The sequence below is a fragment of the Lissotriton helveticus genome, chromosome 1_1 (genome assembly GCF_964261635.1).
Source record: "Lissotriton helveticus chromosome 1_1, aLisHel1.1, whole genome shotgun sequence".
Lineage (NCBI taxonomy): Eukaryota > Metazoa > Chordata > Amphibia > Caudata > Salamandridae > Lissotriton > Lissotriton helveticus.
The window spans coordinates 746707318-746728967 of NC_136057.1; the positions used below are offsets into that span (position 1 = coordinate 746707318).

The following is a 21650-nucleotide window of genomic DNA, read 5'->3' on the forward strand; positions in this document are numbered from 1 at the left end:
CCAGCACGGCATGGACTTCACAGTCCATGACATGCTGGAACTGCTTTTGCGTTTCCATTGTGGTGCCTGTTTTCAGGGCACCTCAGTGGGAACGTCAAAAGAAAAGCCTGCCAGACACGAGCTGAACTCATAATCTGGCAGGCGGGCCATGTATGTCTTCGGCGGTGCTGTCCACAGCGCAAAGCAGGTGTTGGAAGTTCCACTGTTAAGATTTGGATTATTTATATTTTATTACAAAATGCGCTAATTTATTGCACATGCATGACTTTAAAATGATCTTACCATTTAGAATGCTATGCAGCTGTATTTGCTGTTATATTACAAGTGTATGTTTTTGGAGGAATATATTTTTGAAAAAGAATTCAGTTAGTCCTTAGTACTAGAAGATAATGCAAATGAAGCTTTTAAGGACCTTAATATAGAATGTAGTTTAAGGAACAGTGGGATAGCATTAATTTAAATGTATGCATGTATGTGTGTCTAAACGTATGTATATATTATTTGCATTGCAGAAACCTGTCTGTACTACAGAACCACCACGTTTATTTTGGTTGTGATCTTTTCCAAAAACTTCAAGATTAAATATTGTGAAAATGTAGTAACTTTCACCTTGAAAGTGGTGATAACTTAGTCGATACCTGTTTCTGTCTGGTGTGGCTCTACAATCACATTTGATATAAATGTAATTTGAACACTGGAAAGTATGAATTCAAACAGTACATAACATCAGCAAAATATTTTGTATTGTCATAGGGAAGATATCTGCAGAGCCAGCAATAAGTGCGATACTCTGGGTAAGTAATGGTATATTTGATAAACGATACAAAATAATAACAAATATTTGGTAAACACATTTTTGTAAAAGCACAAGCATGTTGAATGCTGTTATGCGCCACTACTGTGCACCAGAAAGTACATCATTTTTACCACCCACATAGTGTTGTTTTGAGAAAAATGCCTACCAATGGGTTGACCCATAATAGAGCGTGCACACGGGAAGAATTAAGATGGTCAGAAAAGTTTATAGTGGTTCCTTCTGTGATTTCGAATCTCTTTACCTCTGTGGCTGAAGGAATAGTTTTAGTGTACTGAATCTTACTGCCAAATGGAACATACATTTACCTACTGGCAAACTACTTCTGGAATGCGTAGCCTTTTGTGCAGACGTATTCCTTAACCGAACAAGTAACCTATGCATGCACCTTCACAATATATATCCCTTTTAAAAAGTCTTGCTGCCACTCTTTTTTCACATTCACACCTTCAACATCAAACGTGAAAGCGTTATGTACTGGTAAACATGAATAACACATTGAAGAACGTTTGTCAGGATTAACGATTGTTAAGTAAAGATTGTCAAGAATTTTCTATGTTCTGTTTGGTTTAATATATTTATATTATGTTGTGCCCTCATATATTTTGCCTTGGAAATACCACAAACACCGAATTGCATTTTTAACAGTTTTGAACATCACATATATATTTCAGAGATCTTACTTGTCACTAATTGTTGTCAATTTAAAAGCTGCCTGAGATCATTCTTAGCACAGCCAGGCATCTATCCAAACATGTATGAAACCGTATTCCTCACGGAGACGTGGCTGAATCCCGCATCGGCACCAGATGTACTGGCTGCCCTCCCACCGGGATATGATATAAAGAGACTAGACAGGAAGAAGGGGAAGGGGGGAGGAATTGCGATTATACACAAACAAGAGCTGGTGTCAGGGCCGGCCTAAGGCATGTGCAAGCTGTGCACCTGCACAGGGCCGCCAAACCCCAGGGGCCGCAACGCCAATATATATCCTTAGATACATATTTGCGTGGCGGCCCCTGGCAGGGATTTGGCGGCCTCGGGCCCCCTACCTACACTCCCTGCTCAGGCCCTCCGTGAGCCTAGAGCCGGCCCTGCTGGTGTGTACTTTAGAAGAGATGGATATTGGAAATAGTGAGACAGGGTTCTCTTGGACCCTATCTATGCTAATTGGGATACCTTGATCGTAGCGCCCCCAACTCCCGTGATTTGGTCGGACCATTTTTTAGTCTCATTTCGGGTAGCGGTCCCGGATAGTGGACCTCAGAATGGGATCGGCATTTTAAATAAACGCAGGAAATGGGCTAAGTTTTGCCCAGAGGAATTTAACAAAATATTAGAATCTGGAGGTCCTCTCGAGGGCGAGGAAATAGACTCTGCCAGCGGAACACTAGACCTGCGAATCCAAAAGGCGCTAGATCACACAGCTCGGAATGCGCCAGTGAGGAAATCCAAATCCGCCCCCTGGTTCAACACTGAACTACGAGGACAAAAAGCAAAATGTAAAAATCTTGAGAGAAAATGGCGTCGGCGTTTTTCGGAGACAGACAGAGCTGAATATAAGAAAGGCTTAAAAGACTATCATGCTCTGATCCGGAGAACGAGGAGAACCTACTACTGCACCAGAATTAAGAATGCGAACAACTCCATGAAGGAAATGTTCTTAGTATATAGGGAACTATCAGACCTCGCCCCACTGGCAGTCCCGATAATAGGATCAGTCAAAGCCTGCAATCAAGTAGCAGAGTTCTTTGCCAGTAAAGTAGACAAAATGTATGCAGCTTTTCCGGAGGCAGCTAGAGTAGGGGATGGGAGGGTGGAAATCCCCCTGAATACACAGGACAGCAACTGCCTCTCGGCATTTCTAGTACCCTCACGGGAAATAATATGCCATATAGCAGGTAGCATTAAATCAGGATCACCGAATGACCCAGCTCCCCCCAAAAAACTTTATGGCAGCATAACCACTCTGGAGCCATATATTAGTCACTTACTTGCTCTCTCATTTGCATCAGGACAAGTACCTGTTTTATGGAAGAAAGCAATAGTTCTTCCTTTGAGGAAAAAGCCCAATATTAGTCTAGCAAATCTGGAAAACCTGCGACCCATTTCCCTTCTCCCCTACTTTGCCAAAATCGCGGAGAAAGCAATAAATAAACAACTCTCTGCATTTGCTGAGACTAACGGACTGCTCCACCCCTCTCAGTCGGGATTCCGCGCTCTACACTCTACTAAGTCGGCCCTGCTGTCTTCAACAGAAGTCCTACGGAGATATGCAGATGAAGGCCAGACAGCGGCACTGATCCTCTTGGATCTCAGTGCCGCTTTTGACACTGTAGCGCATCACACACTGCTACAGTGTCTTAAAAAGGGTGGAGTGAGAGACAAAGCATGGGCGTGGTTGGAATCATTTCTTACAGACCGCAGTTTCCAGGTTGCACAGGGACAGTTCAGGTCCAAAGAAATAAAACTCAAGCAGGGAGTCCCACAAGGCTCCAGTCTCAGCCCCACATTATTTAATTTGTATGTGGCCCCTGTTGGAGTGATCACAGACAAATTTGGGGTTGAGACAGTGTCGTATGCAGACGACACGCAACTGGTTGTGACGCTGACGCAACCAGAGGAGCAATGTGCGGCAAATTTCGCGAGCTGCTAGCAGGAGCTGGCCAAGTGGATGGCGGACAACTGCCTCTGTCTTAACGGGAATAAGACGGAGGTACTGATCGTAGGTAAATCTCCATCGTGTGGACCTCAGCATGGTGGCCAGATGAGCTGGGTGAACTGCCCACACCTAGCAATCTAGTGAAAAACCTAGGAGTTTGGCTAGATAAAAACTTATCCTTCGACCACCAGACCAAACAAGTGGCAGGCACTTGTTTTGGTATACTACGGGTCCTTAGGAAAATACTGGACCTCATGCCTATGCCAGTACGCCAGACCCTAGTCCATGCCCTGATAACATCCAGGCTGGACTATGGAAATGTACTATATCTAGGGGCCAGCGAAAAATGCTTCTCGAGACTGCAACGTATACAAAATACGGCGGCCCGCTTGATCCTACAATTACCCAGAAGGGCATCATCACAAAAAGCTCTGAGGACCCTTCATTGGCTCCCTATTAGGGAACGGGTGACGTTCAAGGCCCTCTGTATAGGACATCGTATCCTCCATGGGAGAGGCCCTAGGTATCTGCATAATTATCTTAAGCGGTACGAGCCCACCCGCCAGCTAAGATCCTGTGGCACAGGGCAGGTGCAGGTCCCGAAGGTAAAAAGAGCAAGAATGGGTGGAAAATCTTTTAGAGCCACGACCGCTAGGCTATGGAACAAGCTGCCAGAAAGGCTGCGCTTGGAAACCTCGGAGCTCACATTCCGTAGAGAGCTTAAAACAGTCCTGTTCCCCAATCCGCAGTGCTCGAAGTAGGAGTCCTTTCACAAACAGACCAGATGCTAATGGAAGCAACTGTAGCAACCAGCGCGGGGACACACCTGCTGGTGTAACCAAGCGCTCTATAAAATATATAATAAATAAATAAATAAATAAATAAGCAATGCTTAATGAGACACATCTTAATTAACTATACAGGTTCAGTAGAACATATCCTTACCTACCATTAGAAAACCGTACACCTCGGTTAACCTTACAAATGACAAATGTACATATGTGTCAACGAATGATACATGCACAGACATACTTGCCAGTCTTCACTGTTAAACAGCAAAACTTCAGTTTACATAGGAGAAATTATATTTGCTGCAATCATCTCACAATCTTATGCAGATACATTAACAAAATAATACCTTATCTGTATCAAACGTTATTACAATTATTTATGAATGGTATGAAAACGAAATGAACCGACAGACAACTGGAAGGTTACTCATCTCTTTTCCACCTTCCAGTCTTAGATTGTTAACTTTGAAGCAGAATTGATGTTTTATGATTGTAATTGTAAATAATTAAAATTTTTAGGTTTAGCAGAACTTGGCACAATGTGTGACCCATATCGCAGCTGCTCAATAAGTGAAGAAAATGGATTAAGTGCTGCCTTTACCATCGCACATGAATTAGGACACGTGTAAGTATGCATTATGCCTACTTAGGATACAGATTTTGCATTATGCTCATACATTTTTAAACATTGTATTTATTGGATTTGGTGTATGTATAAGTGTACTGTTAAAAAAATTCACCAGGCACTGTGAGCCAGAATAAACAGTAAATACTAATACTAATTCTGCTGCCTGAGGGTCCGAGTATCTTGCAATGAGCGGAATGCTGCTAAACCTATCTATCCATTAAACATATATAGTAGCACATATGATGATTATTAGAAATTGGATTCTAGTTGGCAGAGGTTTGCACCCTGTCTAAGTAGGGTCCACAATCCTAGTCAGGGTAAGTCAGATACATACTTTAAATTAACCTGGGCTTACCCTATGGTAGCTTAGCATAGAGCAGACAGGCTAAACTTAAGAGGCAATGTGTAATGTATTTGTGCAACACATACACAGTAAAACAATGAACACACCACAAAAAGACCCCATGCAGGTTTAGACAAATAGAGAATATTTATGTGAGTAAAACAAGACCAAAATGACAAAAATCCATTCAGTAAAAGTCGAGATACGAATTTTTGAAGAATAAATCCCAAAACAGTGCTTAGAAGTCAATAGCATTAAAAGGTTACTTGAGGTCGCAAGGGACCAGGGAAAATCCATAGTTCAGGCCCACCACAATGGGCACAATGCGCCAATCTTTTCCACACAGTCGGGCTGCTCTATTATTATCGAGCCGTACATATCTTAGTGGTCGGGCAGCGCAGGCTGTAGAATCGCTGTAGTTGAGCAGCCTCTGCGTTGAAGGGGGATGTGTTGGTTTCGACCGATGCAGTGGTGACGATACACCGGTTTTGTAGCAAAATAGCTGAAAAACCCACTTCTGAGGCTCAAGACTGGAGAGGGCACCTCCGGCAAGGGTAGTGCTTGCAGATGACAGAGTACAGCAACACCAGCAAAATTGCAGGAAGTCTTTTGTGTCCATGAGTCTTCAGAAAACAGGAGGCAAGCCAGCAAACCCTTGAAGTCACTCTGGGTTCAAGTGAGATGAGTCCAGTCCTTGTGTTTAGCAGGGCAGAGATCAACAGGCACCAGGGCAGCTCAGCAAATCAGAGAAGCAGTTTAGGCAAAGTGGCAATTCCTACATCACACCAGTCTTTACCCCAGCAGAGCTCTTCCCAAGTCCAGTTGTGTATTGATTTGGTAGAGTCAGACCTCCAATACTTATACCCAAATGTGCCTTTGAAGTGCAGGTGACTTCAAAGCAGTTCATTGAAGTGTGTAGGTCCCTTTTCATCCCAGCTCTGTCTGCCAGGCTATCTGTGGGTGGTAATCAGTCCTTTGTGTGGGGACAGGACACAGCCTATTCAGCTATGAGTGTCCGCTCCCTCTTCACCTTCCTGCTGGCTATCAGAATGCAGATGAGCCATCTGTCACAACCACCCTTTCTGTGTTTGTGGCTGTCGAGAAGGAATGCACAAAGTGTAGCCGTCACCCAGCCCAGACTTGTATTGGAGACAGGATACAGGCACACAGAGCTCAGTTAAGAGCAAGGAAATTTCCACTTTTTTCTTTTGTCATCCTAAATGGGAAGGGTATGCCCAGATGTGGACCCCGTGCTCACTTTACCACTGGATTCAAGCTAGCATGGTTGATGAGGGGTGAAATCCCAAAACCGGTCCCAGGGTGCTTGTTTCCAGTGCAGGGAGGACTGTGCTTGGAAGTTCGGGCTGGAAAATTCCCATTGAGCAGCAGGGCCAAGAATGAGTTGCATATGGCTGGTCCAAACTGGAGTGGCGCGGTGAGCAAAAAAATGATGGATAAAACCCAGATCCTTGGACTGGGGCTGAATGTTTGCAGTGTTCAGAATTCTGTCCTTCATTTGTTCTTTTTGCTTTTGTTGCCCTAAGTGGGAAATGTATACCCAGATGTAATGTCAAATACAACTTTACCACTAAGTGGGGTTTATCATTACCATTCCAAAGAAATTAAACGCAATTTAGCTACTCCATTGTAATCAGGAGTTACAGGCTAAAAGTTTTTTAAGGAATTTCCAATGCTAGCCTATGAGAGGAGTAGGCCTTGTAGTAGTGACAAACACATTTAGCTGTTTGTCACTACCAGGACATGTAAAACGTAAAAGTATATATCCTACCTTTTACTTACACAGCACCCTGTCCTTAAGGCTACTAAGGGCTACCTTAGGGGTGACCTACGTGTATTAAATGGGGAGTTTAAGGCTTGCCAAATGCTTTTAAATGCCAAGTGGAAGTGGCAGTAAAACTGCAAGCACAAGACTTGCAATTGCTGGTCTGAGACTAGTTTGAAAGGCACAACCAGTGCTGCAGGGCAACTAGTAGCATTTAGATTACAGGCCCTGGGTATGTGGGGGTATACCACTTTACAAGGGACTTACCAATCAGGCACACATCAATGTCACCATGTTAAGGGGAGAAGCACATGTACTTTAGCACTGGTTAGTTGTGGTAAAGTGCTCAGACTCCTAAGACCAACAAAAAGATACAGCAAAAAGTGGAGGTAAGCAGGCAAAAAGTTGGGGGAAGACCACTCTAAGGATTACGTCTGTTAGACCTGGCACCATTGGCGTGGGTCTCCCTTCCAATTTTGCTTTGGCCGTATATGTTTTTGCTGTGCGTTGGACTCCGTTTTGCTGGTCTAGATGCTTTGGGAACTTTGCCTCTGCTGTTCAGTGCCAAAGTGAAAGTGCTCCCTTTGTAAAGTATTATTATGGATTAGTGATTCCATGATTGGCTTATATAATTTACTTGTCAGACCCTAGTACAGTGCACTATGTGTGCCCAGGGCCTGTAAATCAAATACTTCTGGTAGGCTTGCTGCTCTGATTGGGCCACCTACAGAAGCAGCTTGTAAAATGTGACTCGGCAAGTGCACACACTTGCCAGTCCCTAAACCTTCCCTTTTCTACATATTAGTCACCCCTAATGTAGGCCCAAGGTACCCCTGTGGGCAGGGTGCCTTGTATGTGAAAGGTATGACATGCCCTGATGTGTGTGGCATGTCCTGATAGTGAAATACTGCCAATTTCGCTTTTCACTATTGCAAGGCTATCTGTTCCCATCGGACAGAATGGGGAGTTTGTTTATAACCTCTTATAAACATAACTGACCCTTGGAACAAGATAGGAAAATAAAGTTTAGTATGCCTGAACTCAGAATGTTAAGATGCATCTTTTAGTGAGGGTGATTTTCACATTCCGTGTTTGAAAATACCACTATTAGAAAGGAGGTATTTTCTTGCCTAACCATCTGCTGGTAGGTTTGTGTACTGCATGTCTGGCTTTTGGATGACAGGGACTGGAGAAGGGCAGCTTCTCGTGAAATCTGATGAGTCAGGGCTGGGCTGAATAGACCTGGTCTGCATTTGGAGTCGTGGGAGGAGTATCGCCTTCATTTGAATAGGGCTTTGCCTGCCTTCCACAATGACGGCTCCGCCCCCCTTTGGTGTGTCTGGAGCCAGGGCTCACACTGACAAAGGAGGTTGTTGTGCACTTGCAAAGTGCCCCACAGAACAGGTTTTGGCTGGGTACAGACACTCTCTGCCTTCAGAGAACAAAGGATTTTGGTGTATAAAAAGAAGGGCGCTGACCCCAGACTTTTAGATCACTTCTGAGAATGAAGAGAAACCTTTGCCAAGGAGAAGAGTGCGATAAGCTGAGGAGGAATACTGCCCGTGTGCTGTTTGCTGTCTGGGGTTGGCCTGCAGTGGCTGCTTACTGCCAAGGAAAGGAGAAAAGGACTTTGCTGTTTGCTTTTTCCTCTTGAGAAAGATCTCCAAGGGCTTGAAACTGAGCTTGCCTCCTGTTCTGAAGTCTCAGGGACACAAAGACTTCACCCCCAGCTCCCCTGAATTTCCTTGCTGGGAATTCCAACCTACAAAGAGATGCCTGCTGCTGTTTCGGGCCTCTGGAGACTGTTTGTCGCTGGGAGCTGGAAAATCAACGCAACACCGAAGAAGCGTGTTGCATCCGCACTTGTTTTCCGATGCATCACCGAAGAAAAAGGTGCAGCACCTGCCATGGCTCGAGAAATAGCGCACAAAGCATCGGGTGTAACTATCTCCGAAGTCCGAGATCGCTGCACCGATTCTGACGCAGGCCTGCTGTGCGGCTGCACAAAACCATGCATCGTACCGGATCGACGCATCACATCGAGGCACCAAGACTGTTGCATCATTGGGGGCCGCAATAAGAAACAGATGCATATACTCCCCACGCAGTAAGGAATCAACGCATCCCCTCCCCTGCGCTGTAGTAAGAAACAGACGCGTCACCTCCCCTCAGTGTAAGGAACAGACGCATCTCCTTCCCTGCAGCCATTTTGTTTGCTTTGCGTGATGCAGTAAGGTACTTTTGAGAAAAGTGTTGCATTTAAAACTTGCATTGAACTGAACTATTTCTTCCATTCAAAAGCCTTATTTTTAATACTGCATTGTGAATTTTTGTTGTTTGGTCTTGTTGTGGTTTAGATAAAGATTACTTGTTTTTGTAAGCTGGTGTGGTTTCCAATTGTAGTGTTTTCACTGTATTACTGTATGTGTTCACAAATGCTTCACACACTGCCTCTGAGATAAGCCTGTCTGCTTGTGCCAAGCTACCATGGGGGTGAGCAGGGGTTATTTTAGGAGTGTATCCCCCTTACCCTGATTAGAAGCAAGGGACTCTATTTGGACAAAGGTACCTACCTCTGCCAACTAGAGACCTCCATTTCTAACAACGTCTTACAGTGATAGATGGCTAAAGCCATCAATTCATAGTTACATTAGAAAACCATCCTCTCTGTTGTCACCTGTATTATTTAACACCTACCACGAACTCCTGCATGACCTTGTAATGGTGAGTAGCAGAGAATTTCATATATAATCCAAAAACACTCAAATTGTGCTCCCTCTCAGGCACTCATTGCCAATGGTGATGTTCCACCCTGAGTGGTAATATCGGGTGAAATTCCACAATTCTGAGTGGATGAAGCTATCAGTTCTTCAAATACGGGTTCCAGTAATCCCCATTCAAAAACTTAATACATGATAATATTAATATCAAAGGCACCAAACCTCTGAATATCTCTGATGCATTCTCACACACCCAGCCATGCTGCCAGACAGGGAGTGTGATAGGAGTGGGGCATAGAAGAAAGCTAGGGCCGACAAAGTAATATTGCTGTTCCTGCAATGTTGTATATCAGGTGGAGGCTGGGTTCCTGCCTTCATCCACTACCCCTCCAGAGGTTTCTCCAGTTGCACATTTGCAACCATACACTGGTTGCAAATGTGCAACTGGAGAAACCTCTGGAGGGGTAGTGGATGAAGGCAGGAACCCAGCCTCCACCTGATATACAACATTGCAGGAACAGCAATATTACTTTGTCGCCCCTAGCTTTCTTCTATGCCCCACTCCTATCACACTCCCTGTCTGGCAGCATGGCTGGGTGTGTGAGAATGCATCAGAGATATTCAGAGCCTCAGGCCAGAGTTTGTGGCCCATACCCAATATTGACAGACTCCAATCCAACCCTTCTCCTGCATCCTCAGAGGTAGAACAATCTATAGCCAATGGCCTTTGATGTTGATTGGACCTAGAGTAGCGATTGCCACACCCAGTGAGGATTACAACACTATCAAGGCAGAAAACCTCTCTGTGAGGAACAGTCTATGGAGTTATTCTCGATCAGCAAATTGCATTGCAGGTGTCTGTTAATCGCCTCTCTAGCACCCATGCCTGTTGTATACACCTTTTGGCAAAACTATGGACCTCATTCAAAGAAAACAACGGCAACAATGGCCATAATCGATTCGGGTTTAGATTATTACAGACTCCTTTTTTAGGGGCTTCAAAGAAAGTATTAGAAAGTCTGCAGCCTACACAAAACCATGATGACAGAGTGGTAGCCAGTAGTGGTTACCAGCAATATATTGTCCCCAAGCTGTAAAGGTGGCACTGGTTACGTGTAGCCAGAAAAATTAAACATAAAGCTATGACTTCCGTGTTCCGGCCAATTCGTTGGGATGTTCTACAACACTGGAGGGATATCATTAGAGAAGATATTTCATTTAGAGCTCTAATATATGGTGAAAAAGAGCTACAGTTAATAGAAATGCATTTGGTGGTAGACTGCTAGATGGGAGGGAATAACCTCCCTGAAGAGGTCAAAAGCACTATGCATACTGCCTGTTTTTTAAAGAGAATATGGATCTGGATGTGTAACTAATTTAGTGATTCTGCAAAGAATACCTGTAAAGGCTTTGGCACTATACCAGGAAACTGAATAGAACTAGAGAGGACCCACCTCATTGCCTATTTCATTGCTTCTATGGCTATCCTCGTTGACAATACTGGGTCAAATTTTTTTTAGTGAGAATGGTATAATGACTTGTGTTCTAAAACTCCTTCCCCTACCATATGAAAACAATATAGCTGCTCTCTGCTGTCCATGTCCAGTCCTCCAGAAGAAAATGCATCATATTAGATTTCAAAGCAAGATCAATGTGTAAGAGGAACTAGAAAGAGTAAGCATTCACAACACTGTATGTTATCTAGCTGTACGTGTAGATTTCGTATAGATTTTCTATTATAATCCTTGGAGGAAGCATTGCATTACACTAGTGCTTAAAACTACACAGAGATTCTCTAGGGTAATCCTTGGTGGAAACATTGAATAAGCTTTGTGCTTAACTTTGCAATATGCAATGATGGAAATAGGACTCAACAAGATGAACCAAAAGGCTAAGCATACAATAGATGAAGCGTTTACGGTGCAGAAAAAATTAAAAGCTTGCCTTAGAATCTTAAAAGACCCGACTACTCTTCTCAATCTTTAATATCCTCAATTGTAGTTTCTCCAGCCTAACACTACCATGCAGTATGAACAATACATTACTTACATTAGAATAGGGTTTGGAAGAAGAAAGTCTTTGTACCTGTTATAAAGTCTCCTCTCCCCTTAAGATACTTTCTAAGCCTATTCTGTATTGAAAATGTCATCATCTTAAACTTTGGCATGACCCTTTTACTAGAATGCATCTTCACCAAGATTTGCCTGTTGGTTTTGGAAGTGAAAGTATTAGAAAACTAATACATAATTGTGTCAAATTAGTCAACTAATTCATTAGGATTGGTGCTAATTGATCATTCTTGTCTGGTAGTGTTTGAAATTAATAATCTCAATGACCACAAATGCACTACCAATGAATAATGCAGTTGGTGGGATGAATGTGATATTAGCAGAGAGCACTGGGGTCAGTGCGCAGAAAGACATTCGTCAATGATATGGTCACCAGCACTGCAATGAACTTAAAGCCTCCTAAGATGCGGTTATTCATTATGGTGACTTTGAAGGACTTTGTTTATGGTGTGTAAGGAAGAAAATGTCTAGTAAGAATTATGTACTCCATCATTCTAACATATCCAGCAAGCTTATGAGCGTCAGATCAGAAACAGTCTTTATCCAAACATGCAACAGTTAATCCCTCACTGGCAGCACTGTAAATGAGCGCTATCAGATTAGTTGACAACCGATTCTTGTTTTCTACATCATTATTTTTTCCTCCCTCTCAACTTGCTCAGGTCTTTTTTTATCTTCCTAATTTATTCTGCTTCACGAGTACCAGCACTAACTATTTTGTTCCTTGAGATATAAAATGATTTATTTCTGGGTTCCAGCTGGTCTCCTGTATGCTTGTTACAGCTGATTGGCCAGAGGAGATAAACATTCTTTATTCTGTATTTGATTGGTTCTTCAATTTAAGGCCAGCACCCCATTGAACTTGTACTTACTGCTCCTGGGACAATGCTGATTGGAAGCCTGATCCATTAACAGGTTGGAAGCAGATGGTAAACGTCGTTCACAACGCGGTGTGTACACCGCACGACCTTTACCACGCTGCTATTACAACGCAAGTCATTACTACGACTTGCGCTGGATGGCACTCTTGGTTAAGGTATATTGTGATTTTCTATTCCAACACCTTCCCTACTGTTACGTGGGCTGGAGTTGGAATAGAAAATTATATTAATCCTCAATCCGCGCCCTCCAACACAAGTCGTTGTAACGACTTGAATTGTAAAATCCGCGATGTAAAGGACCGCGATCAAAACGATCGCGTTGTACTATCATACATCCGAAGCAGACATGCAATCACATGTGCTTTCTTTCCTTATAACCACTTTCCCTATATCTTTGCTTGTCATACTTCCTGGCAGTATGGTTCAGTGGCGGGGCCAGGGCAATGTTAGAAATTGCTTCAGATTCCTCTTTCTTTGCCAAAATATGGCACTCAATCAGTTAGCAGTTGGATTTCTTTAAGTTTCCATTTCCATGTGCACCTACAATCCTGTTCTTCTTGTCACACAGACACGGGGAGTGCTTGATTTTGAAGAATATTAACTCATGGTCCCTCCATTTTAGGTCATCTGTCCAAATTCCCTAAAACGTGAATGGGTAGCTGAATAACTTATCAAGCACACATCGCTTATTGTAGGTTGGTACCTGCATCTGCTGGGACAATGCGAAACCCGAAAGAGTATTTTAACTTTCAAATATGGCATTTTCAGAACCATCATCAAAACACAAAAAAGTCCTGCAATTAAGAGTTTGGTTTATGGGTCTCATTAATATTTAAATATGGTTTTATGTAACCCTAAAGTCATATATTCAAAGGACCTTTTACTTCGTATGCTAATGTTGTAACATGATAGGAATGAGTGAAGAATTGCTGCCTCTCTCCATCCATCACTAAGTGTCTATCGACCTTCAGGATGCCATACTTTTCAGGAACTGCTACACTCTGTGTGAACCAGGAGTCTCATCCAACCACATGTTTGCAATCAGGGTCATTTTGAGGTTATTTTCGCAAAAGGCAAAGGAGGAAATCGCATTCAGCTACAATCTTTAAAATACCCTTGCATTTGATGGAAGAATTGCAGTAGCAACAAAGAAAAGTGAGTATCAATTTCAAGTGGGACATTGATTGAAATGCAAGTCAAATAGCTGAAGGTCAACAAAAATATGGTGCAAAGGAGGCATTTGTTCAGTCTCCACTAACTGAAATAAGAGCTGAGCTAGTACTCACAGATTGTGATGACCACATCCACACATTCAGCCTATCACGCAGCTGAGGAAAACACTAAAAGAAACACCCATCTCTGAAATGGCTACATTAAAGAACATCCAAATAACCATTTACCTTTGAAAGACACAATACAAACGATGTATACATAAAAGCAAATATTAAGGAGGTGTGGCATAACTACCCTTGTGATGGCCGACTTCTTCTAAAGCTCTTAGCAGCCTTGCCTGCTTCTGGATTTTACTGTTCAGTGTATGGTACCCTTCTGGATCTACACAGAATCCTAACGTATATGAATCATCCAGGCACAGTCTGGCCATTCTGCAAGCCCCGTTGAAGGGTAATGAACACCTCTCTAAAAATATAATAACCTGGTCTCCGGTGCTGTCCTCTGTATGCAGCTATAAATTCAGATATCAACAATTCGCAAGATAACATAGTCTATACTGGGATCTCTGTAGCAATGGAGCATGCATATCATCTCATCGCCTAAGGCAGCAGCGTCTGCAACGAAGGTCAGGCGGGGGTTTACCAACTGCCCGTATTTCCACAACCAAACTTCATGGTCTCAAACTAAAACTCAGTGCCTCGTACAAAACTTACAAAAGGCTTTCTGTAGTTCTAACTTTGTTTTTTGTGTTTATTTCTCAATAGTATTCGGTAGAACTTTGTTTTCCGAAAACACATTTCTTCCTGTGATTACACCGAGTGTTGTGGAACATTTCACAGACTTTCCATTCTCCCACTGGTAATGATACCAAAACAGCCGGCTCTAGGTTCAAGGTGGCCCTGGGCAGGGAGCGTAGGTGGAGGGCCCCGGAAGAAGGGGTCCGAGCGGGGCGGAGCGCCGAGGCCAGTGAGGAGGGGGTAGGGTCAGGGTGTTTGGAAGTGGAACAGAGCCGGAGGCCACCAAATCCCTGCCAGGGGCCGCCACGCAAATATGTATCCATCCTCAGAGGATTATTATATTAAGGATATATATTGGTGTGGTGGCCCCTGGGGTTTGGTGGCCCTGTGCAGGTGCACAGCTTGCACATGCCTAAGGCCGGCCCTGACCAAAACCACACTTATGCATGACCACAAACCCACAACTGGGAAGCTGCAGTCATTCCTATCTGGTTTGGGGAGAAACTGTGCCCCTTTTCCATTCAATCTGAGTCCTCGCAGGTTCTGCTGAAGAGTGGCTGCAGTTCGGTGGTTAAAAGGGGGGCACATGGTTCGTCGGCATGGTCGTGCAGGAGGAGAGGAGCATAGAGTTGTCTCATAAATGTAGATGGTTTTCATGAAATAAGCTTTTGAAATTGGTCCCCCGCCTCATTAAAACAATGTGAAGAAACCCCAAAGCGAGTTCAGAATTGACATCTTCAATCTATCTTGTTTTGATCCATTTATAATGCAAAATGTGCTTTCAAGCACAGATTTTCGTTTCTTTAAAAAACTCTCCTACCCATGAAGTGTAAAGCCTGTTTGTACCGCTAAACATTTACGTGTCTGTGCTCCTATTTCACATGAAAAGTTACTTCTTTGTTCTTCAACTTTTCTTAGATCTCGGTCCCAACTGTTACCTTTTGTGCCATACCAGGTTTCTTTTTAGTTTTATTCTTCTTGCTTCGAGCCATTCGACAGTACTTCCATCTTCTATTCATCTTGCTCCAACGTGCTCTATTTTTAAACATTTCCTCTGTTCTATTCAATAAACATTGAATATGTACTGTGTAAACTGTGAATAGCACTGTTAGTCCTATTCAGATGTTGCAGTTACACTATAAACATGGTATACTTTTTTCACCATTAAGTGAATTTCACTTTATTTTACGAGTTGGAACTCCAAAATAGGCTATCACTATATATAGATGGTACAGTTTTTTTTACCATATTCCATACATCCTGTTATTAAAAACTAAATTTTATATAAGAATAATAAGCATGCAAACCCTCAAAGACAGTGAAGTATTGGTGCGGTTAATGCTTTCATGCCAATTGCATTCCTCACTAGCAGTTTTTCAGTGGTGATGTTAGTCACATCTTATAAACTACAACCCAGCAAATGTGCAACCTGCTACAACTGCATATCCAATTGTTACAGTGGTTAATCATTTAATAAGTTACATTAGCTCACCAAGAACACAGACATGAAATCTAGAGCATGTGTGTGAAAGAGAGGAATGTCTCTTTGTAGTGTTTTGGACTGACTCTCATCCTCAATTAATTTTAAATCAGAGATTCCCATGATAACATTTGCAGAGTTGGTTTTTCTTATGACATTATTAACATATGGAAACTATACTTAATCATAGAATAATAAATATTCATTTGGGAAGAGCAGCTAAAGAACTTCACATTGAATTTGTTTTAAAGAATTAATGCGTTGCTATATAAATCCTCCGAAACATCACTCAGGGCCTAACTACGATGTTGGACGGACTGAAGTCTGCCTGACACTGTCTCGGTCCTGGGACTGACCGACCTCTGGTCGGCAGTCCCGATTGCCTTATTAGGATGTGACCGAACGCTGTTCGGTCGCAATCCTACATTTCCCTATGGAAGCATGCATTACCACCGTAAACCAGCCGTAATTCATGTTCCCATAGGGAAATGGGAGGTGCTGTTCATCTCTGCACCCCGTGGTAGGCACCTAAAGGTCCAACTGGCCAATGTGTTCCTGAGCCCTTCGGAAGCCAGCCGGAATAACCGAGAGGCCGATTACGATGTTGCACGGAATGCTCCGACTGTCGGTCAGAGCCTTTCCGGGCCTTATCGTAATCGCCCCTTAGTTTGGAAGTTGCAGATATGAAACAAGCAGGTCCAATATAATCATCTTGTAATGCAGGTAGGGAATGGAACTCATGGCTGGGAGGGTGCGTGACCTCAGTCTTGACGTGGGCTGTGACTGCGCTTCAACAAAGTTAAATAGTCTGGACCTGATTTATGAAAAGTGTTGCATCTCTGCGTGATAACAGCGATGCAACACTTTTTAGTGTGCCCTCCTTGCGACTCCATGGATGCACCGTATTTACTGAATGGCGCTCCATGGCTCAAGGATTTACAGATACGTCAGTATTCCTGACGTATTTGTAGGTGTAAAACTGGCACATTGCTAGGGTGTGTCTGAAAACAGACGCAACTCAAGCAATGTGTCCTTGTGAATGGGGCAAGCCCCGTGTGAAAGTGCCTGCATCACTCCTTACACATGCTGTGAAGCAGGCATAAGAATTTGACGCAGTGGCGTCCTAGAAGTGGCGTAATAAAATCTCATAGATTTCACTTTGCCACTACTATGAGCCTTTTTTGCGGGGGAATGCCCACCCTGCATACATTATACCTAATGCATATTTTATGCAGCCACAGTGTAAATAGAAATGACGCAGCAGTGGCATAAGGGGATGATAAAAAAGGCCTCCTGTGTCCTCCTTATGAGTGGCCCAGGCGCCTTCCTCCCACACCCATCGAAATTGCCAATATCGGGGAGTCCAATGATTTCGAAGGGGGAGATACAATAGGGGAATAGCACGCAAGATTCTGGTTCACATATATTTTCCCAGCAAGTGAAATCTCTGGATTGAATACCACCAAGAAGCAATGGTCCCTATAAACTCATAATTGCACTAGCCCAGTCATTCCTATCACAGTGCTCATTGGAAGTCACAGGTCACTCATAATAAAGGCCCTAGTATCTTGGGAATAGGTTTCTGGTTTGAATTCTTGGTTAAATTTTGGTAGCTTGAGACAAACTACAGGCTTCTCAGAGAAATGGTGCGTTGGGACATCAAATCAAGAATGTAGATAATAAAAAAAAAGTCAACACCTTTTTCAAACCAATTAAGTAAATAAGAGTAGAATGTAATCACTAACAGAACATCAAAAGTAACAAAAGTCAGTTAGGACATCAGCATTTATGAATTGTTATAGAACATTCAAAAACCATCCTTAGAAAAAAATGGTCACTCAGAAGTTAATGTTCGTCTATGGCTGGGAGCTTGGTGTCTTTTTCAGCTGTGCTGATAAAGCGAGGGTCAGGTAAGGCATAATGATCACCTATTCAACAGTTTTACCTTCTGACTCATGCCATCATCTAAAGTAGGGTGGGCTTCCCACATAACTACCAATTCAGCAAAAACTTCTGCTGCTCTTCCAGCGGACAGCCAATGATCTTAAGAGGTCCTCACCTACCAGGCGGCTGCAGTGTGAATTGCTGAGCGAGTGTTCTTTTGGTCCTGTTGAAATTACTGGTTGTAATACACAAACTCCTAAAGCTGAATATTGTTATTAAAGAAACTCTCAATAACTCTGGTGTTCAAATAGCTCTCTCTCTGTGAAGGCCATTTATTGTTTTCCATACCATGGGACTGCCATAGCACTCAAGGGGGACTCAGGTAGGGAAATGTAGACATGATCACCCCAAGCTAGGTATGGTGGAGTGACCGTAGCTGTGACATGGTGGCACTGTGTTGTTAGGTCAAGGGTTTCAGACGGTGGGGTCAGAAACCCTGCAGTTCCCCATCTCTAAATAGGCCATGGCAATTGCCCATTTGGAGGGTGGGGATGACCCAAATCTGATAAAAAAGACTGCTTTTTGTGGTAGTCAAAAACCTAGCATGGGGAAAGGCAGGATGCTGGTGCTAAGATGGATTCCACAAAGATGTTCATGCCAATTAAGAGGTTCTTCAGAATCCTTGAGCTTTGACACCAACAGGTTTGAGAAGCCCTAACACAAAAAATGAGGCCACTAGCATTGCTTTGCTGGTGGGGACACTGTGCATCCTTTTACCTGTATCGCACCATACCCTGGAGCTTATCCTTTTTTTGAAGCGTGCAATTCTTCAGTGAGGAAAGTCTTGGAGCAAATCCAGGGAGGGGTCCTCAAAAATGCATCACAAGGTGCAGCTAAAACCTTGTTTTTTACAGCACACAAAGAAAAACTCAGAGAGGAACAAACCAGGAAATATTGCCTGCTTCCCTCCAGTAAACCTTTCTTTGATAGGCTCTTCAACTTGTCCCGGTCCTTAGGGCTGAAAACAGTCTTAACTTCGCCAAACTTGAATTTCATTTTTCTGGTCACTTTCAGTACTCCAAGTTACAGGAATCACTTCCCAGAGTTTGGCCTCAGATAGCAGTGATAGACATGCTTGTTAACCTTTCCCGAGGAAGCAAGGTTTCCTTCCGGCTTTCCTTGGGTGACAGAGATACACCAACAACAGTTTCTTCTGGTGCACTCTGTTTCTTGTGGTGGGAACCCCAGTTTATGAAGTACAACAGTAGTGATTAATGATGACCCTAAGCCTGCACCTGTAAACTTCTTACACTGGCCCTTCCTATATGCGAGTCCTTTGTGTACAGGCAAAGATTATCCTTGTAAGCACTATTTCTGAGTTTTCCAAATTGGTGGAAGGAAGTCTTACAAGTTAGCAGCATGGCTAAGTTCATAATGGTTGGGAATTGTGCACAACTTTCCCTACGTGCCCATGGTTTCAGATGATTCTAAACGTCTGTGGCAAATATTTCTGTTTAAAATCGAGTTGATAAGGGTGCCGTGTTCATCTAGCAATAATAGCAATGTGTATTTTCTTTAATGAAAACCTTCTAAAATCCTCTTTCCCTTGATTTCCTTTTTGTCTTCTTTATTGTAAGACAGTCGCGAATGAGGAAATTAACTTCAGTACTCCATAGGAAAAGGGAAGACATGAACCGTTTTGGAAAAATAAATAAAATAAATACATGATTTAAAAAGCTAGAAATCAAATTAAACCAATCTTCTTGTTACATTAGATGTCAAAATGTATGGTGCCTACTCCAAACACATAAAAAAAATCAGATGCCATGATAGTAAGCAACATGTTTTACTGCTTCAGGCAAAGGAAGGCTGGAATAATGGAGAAAAAATTGCATGGGGAACACCAGTGTCATTTGACGTGGAGCTTCAGCAGAAGAAAAGGTGGCCAAACCAATGTTTGGAGAGGTGAGGCTCACTGGTTAGAGGCGGCAGACCTGTAAGCAGAGAACGGCCCGGGACCAGGGTTCAATTCCCGACGCGGCAGAGTCTTGGACCAGGGTCAACGGACTCGATAATTCTCGCCTCAGTGCCTACTCTAACCAGGGAACACACTCGGTAACTCTGGGCATTAAGCTTGCCTCATCTCTACAACGGCCCCCCACAGACGCCGGGGATGCCTGGTTTCACCCTGGAGATACCCAGAAAGGGACCATCTCACAGGGAAAACCAGGACGGGTTCCCCAGTGGTCTACAGCGCCAGGACACTCGGGTAGAGTAACAGTGCGCTTTACAAGTATCCCACATTTACATTTACATTTAGTGTGTGATGGATTTTGTGTTAACCAACAAGTAGCCATCCACAAATGGTTAATAGACCCTCACTGTAAGCAATTTAATTACAGACGTCAAGTGAAGCACAAATAGACCATCGTTCTCAACACTTACAATAGAGACAACCAATAACTTCCTGGGTGTATAAGAAGAACTCATTTAATTTTGTGCTTTTGTTTGTTTTTAGATTTAATATGCCTCACGATGACAGTCCTAAATGCAAGGAATCTGGAGTAAAGCATCAGTTCCATGTAATGGCACCAACTTTGAATTACAACTCAAGTCCGTGGACCTGGTCAAAATGCAGTCAAAAATATGTCACTGACTTTCTGGAGTAAGTGCAAGAGACTTTTGATCATGTGAAAAATGGCTCCTTGTATGTTTGTGATTTACTTGTTATTAGTTTTCTCTAGCCTCTGGGATTCCTTTAGCCCTTGCATTAAATATTTCAGGACACACGCAATGCAGCTTAGATTGTGGATGTTCTGTGGTGCTTCTGATCTAACAGGACTCTGCAAAGGTTAGGATTCCAGGGGAGATCTTGCTTGTAGGATCAGTAAAGCTGTTAATGTTGTGCATTCGGGCTATTTATTTGCAAGGGAACCCCAGCCCTTAGTAAAGAAATGTGTTTTTAGGTCAAGCCTTCGGCAGCGCATGCGCTCTCGCTTGCAAGACTATTTTTTATAGCAAAGGTCTTGCAGGCCACCCATTGCTTACGATTCGTGGGCTCCTTTGTCACTCGTCTTTGGTGTCTTTTTATTGGCCACTGGAGGCTAATCTGTCACTTCTGTACCCTTCTTGAAGCACGGACTAAGTACAGATTGATTCTACTGAATTTAGTGGCCGTCCACTGCTCATGCTATGATTAAGGTACTTTTTTAATTTTTTCTCCTTCCCACTCACCCTTGTGCTTGGTGCTTCTTTCACCTCTAGTGCAAACTTGACCCAAAGGTACTAGAGCGCTTTACGTGAACTCCAGTTACGTTACATTCATGTTTTTTTATGAGGTACTGGGAAACATTAAACAACATTACAATCATGTTTTTTTTTTTGTTTAAACATCGAGCTATTAGGTGATTTGCTCAGAATGACAGGGTGTCGAGCCACTGCTGAGACTCAAACCTGGCCCTGTGCAATTTTATAGTTCTTAGACCTGAATTGAGCCACTCGGCCTGTACTCTGTCATGGAGAACCTCACTGCTTCCCAAGCTCTGATGCCATCATGGAAGTAACTGCTTGTCAGACAGTGTACAACTAGATGTGTGCTTTAATGTACTCAGCCACTCTTTCTTTGTGTTGCAGTTGCTTTTGATAGCTTTCATACGCTGGTTGGAAACAGCTGTACCTTACATGG

General features: G+C 43.1%; 1 protein-coding gene across 1 annotated transcript in view; it reads left to right on the plus strand.

Annotated features, from left to right (window-relative positions):
* Positions 1 to 21650, plus strand: part of ADAMTS20 (ADAM metallopeptidase with thrombospondin type 1 motif 20) — a 1463844-nt gene that overhangs the window by 363600 nt on the left and 1078594 nt on the right. Inside the window, exons 7-9 of the mRNA XM_078648053.1 lie at positions 754 to 794; positions 4787 to 4892; positions 20484 to 20630. Coding sequence (XP_078504179.1) covers positions 754 to 794; positions 4787 to 4892; positions 20484 to 20630 — 294 coding nt within the window. The remainder of the gene's footprint in view (positions 1 to 753; positions 795 to 4786; positions 4893 to 20483; positions 20631 to 21650) is intronic.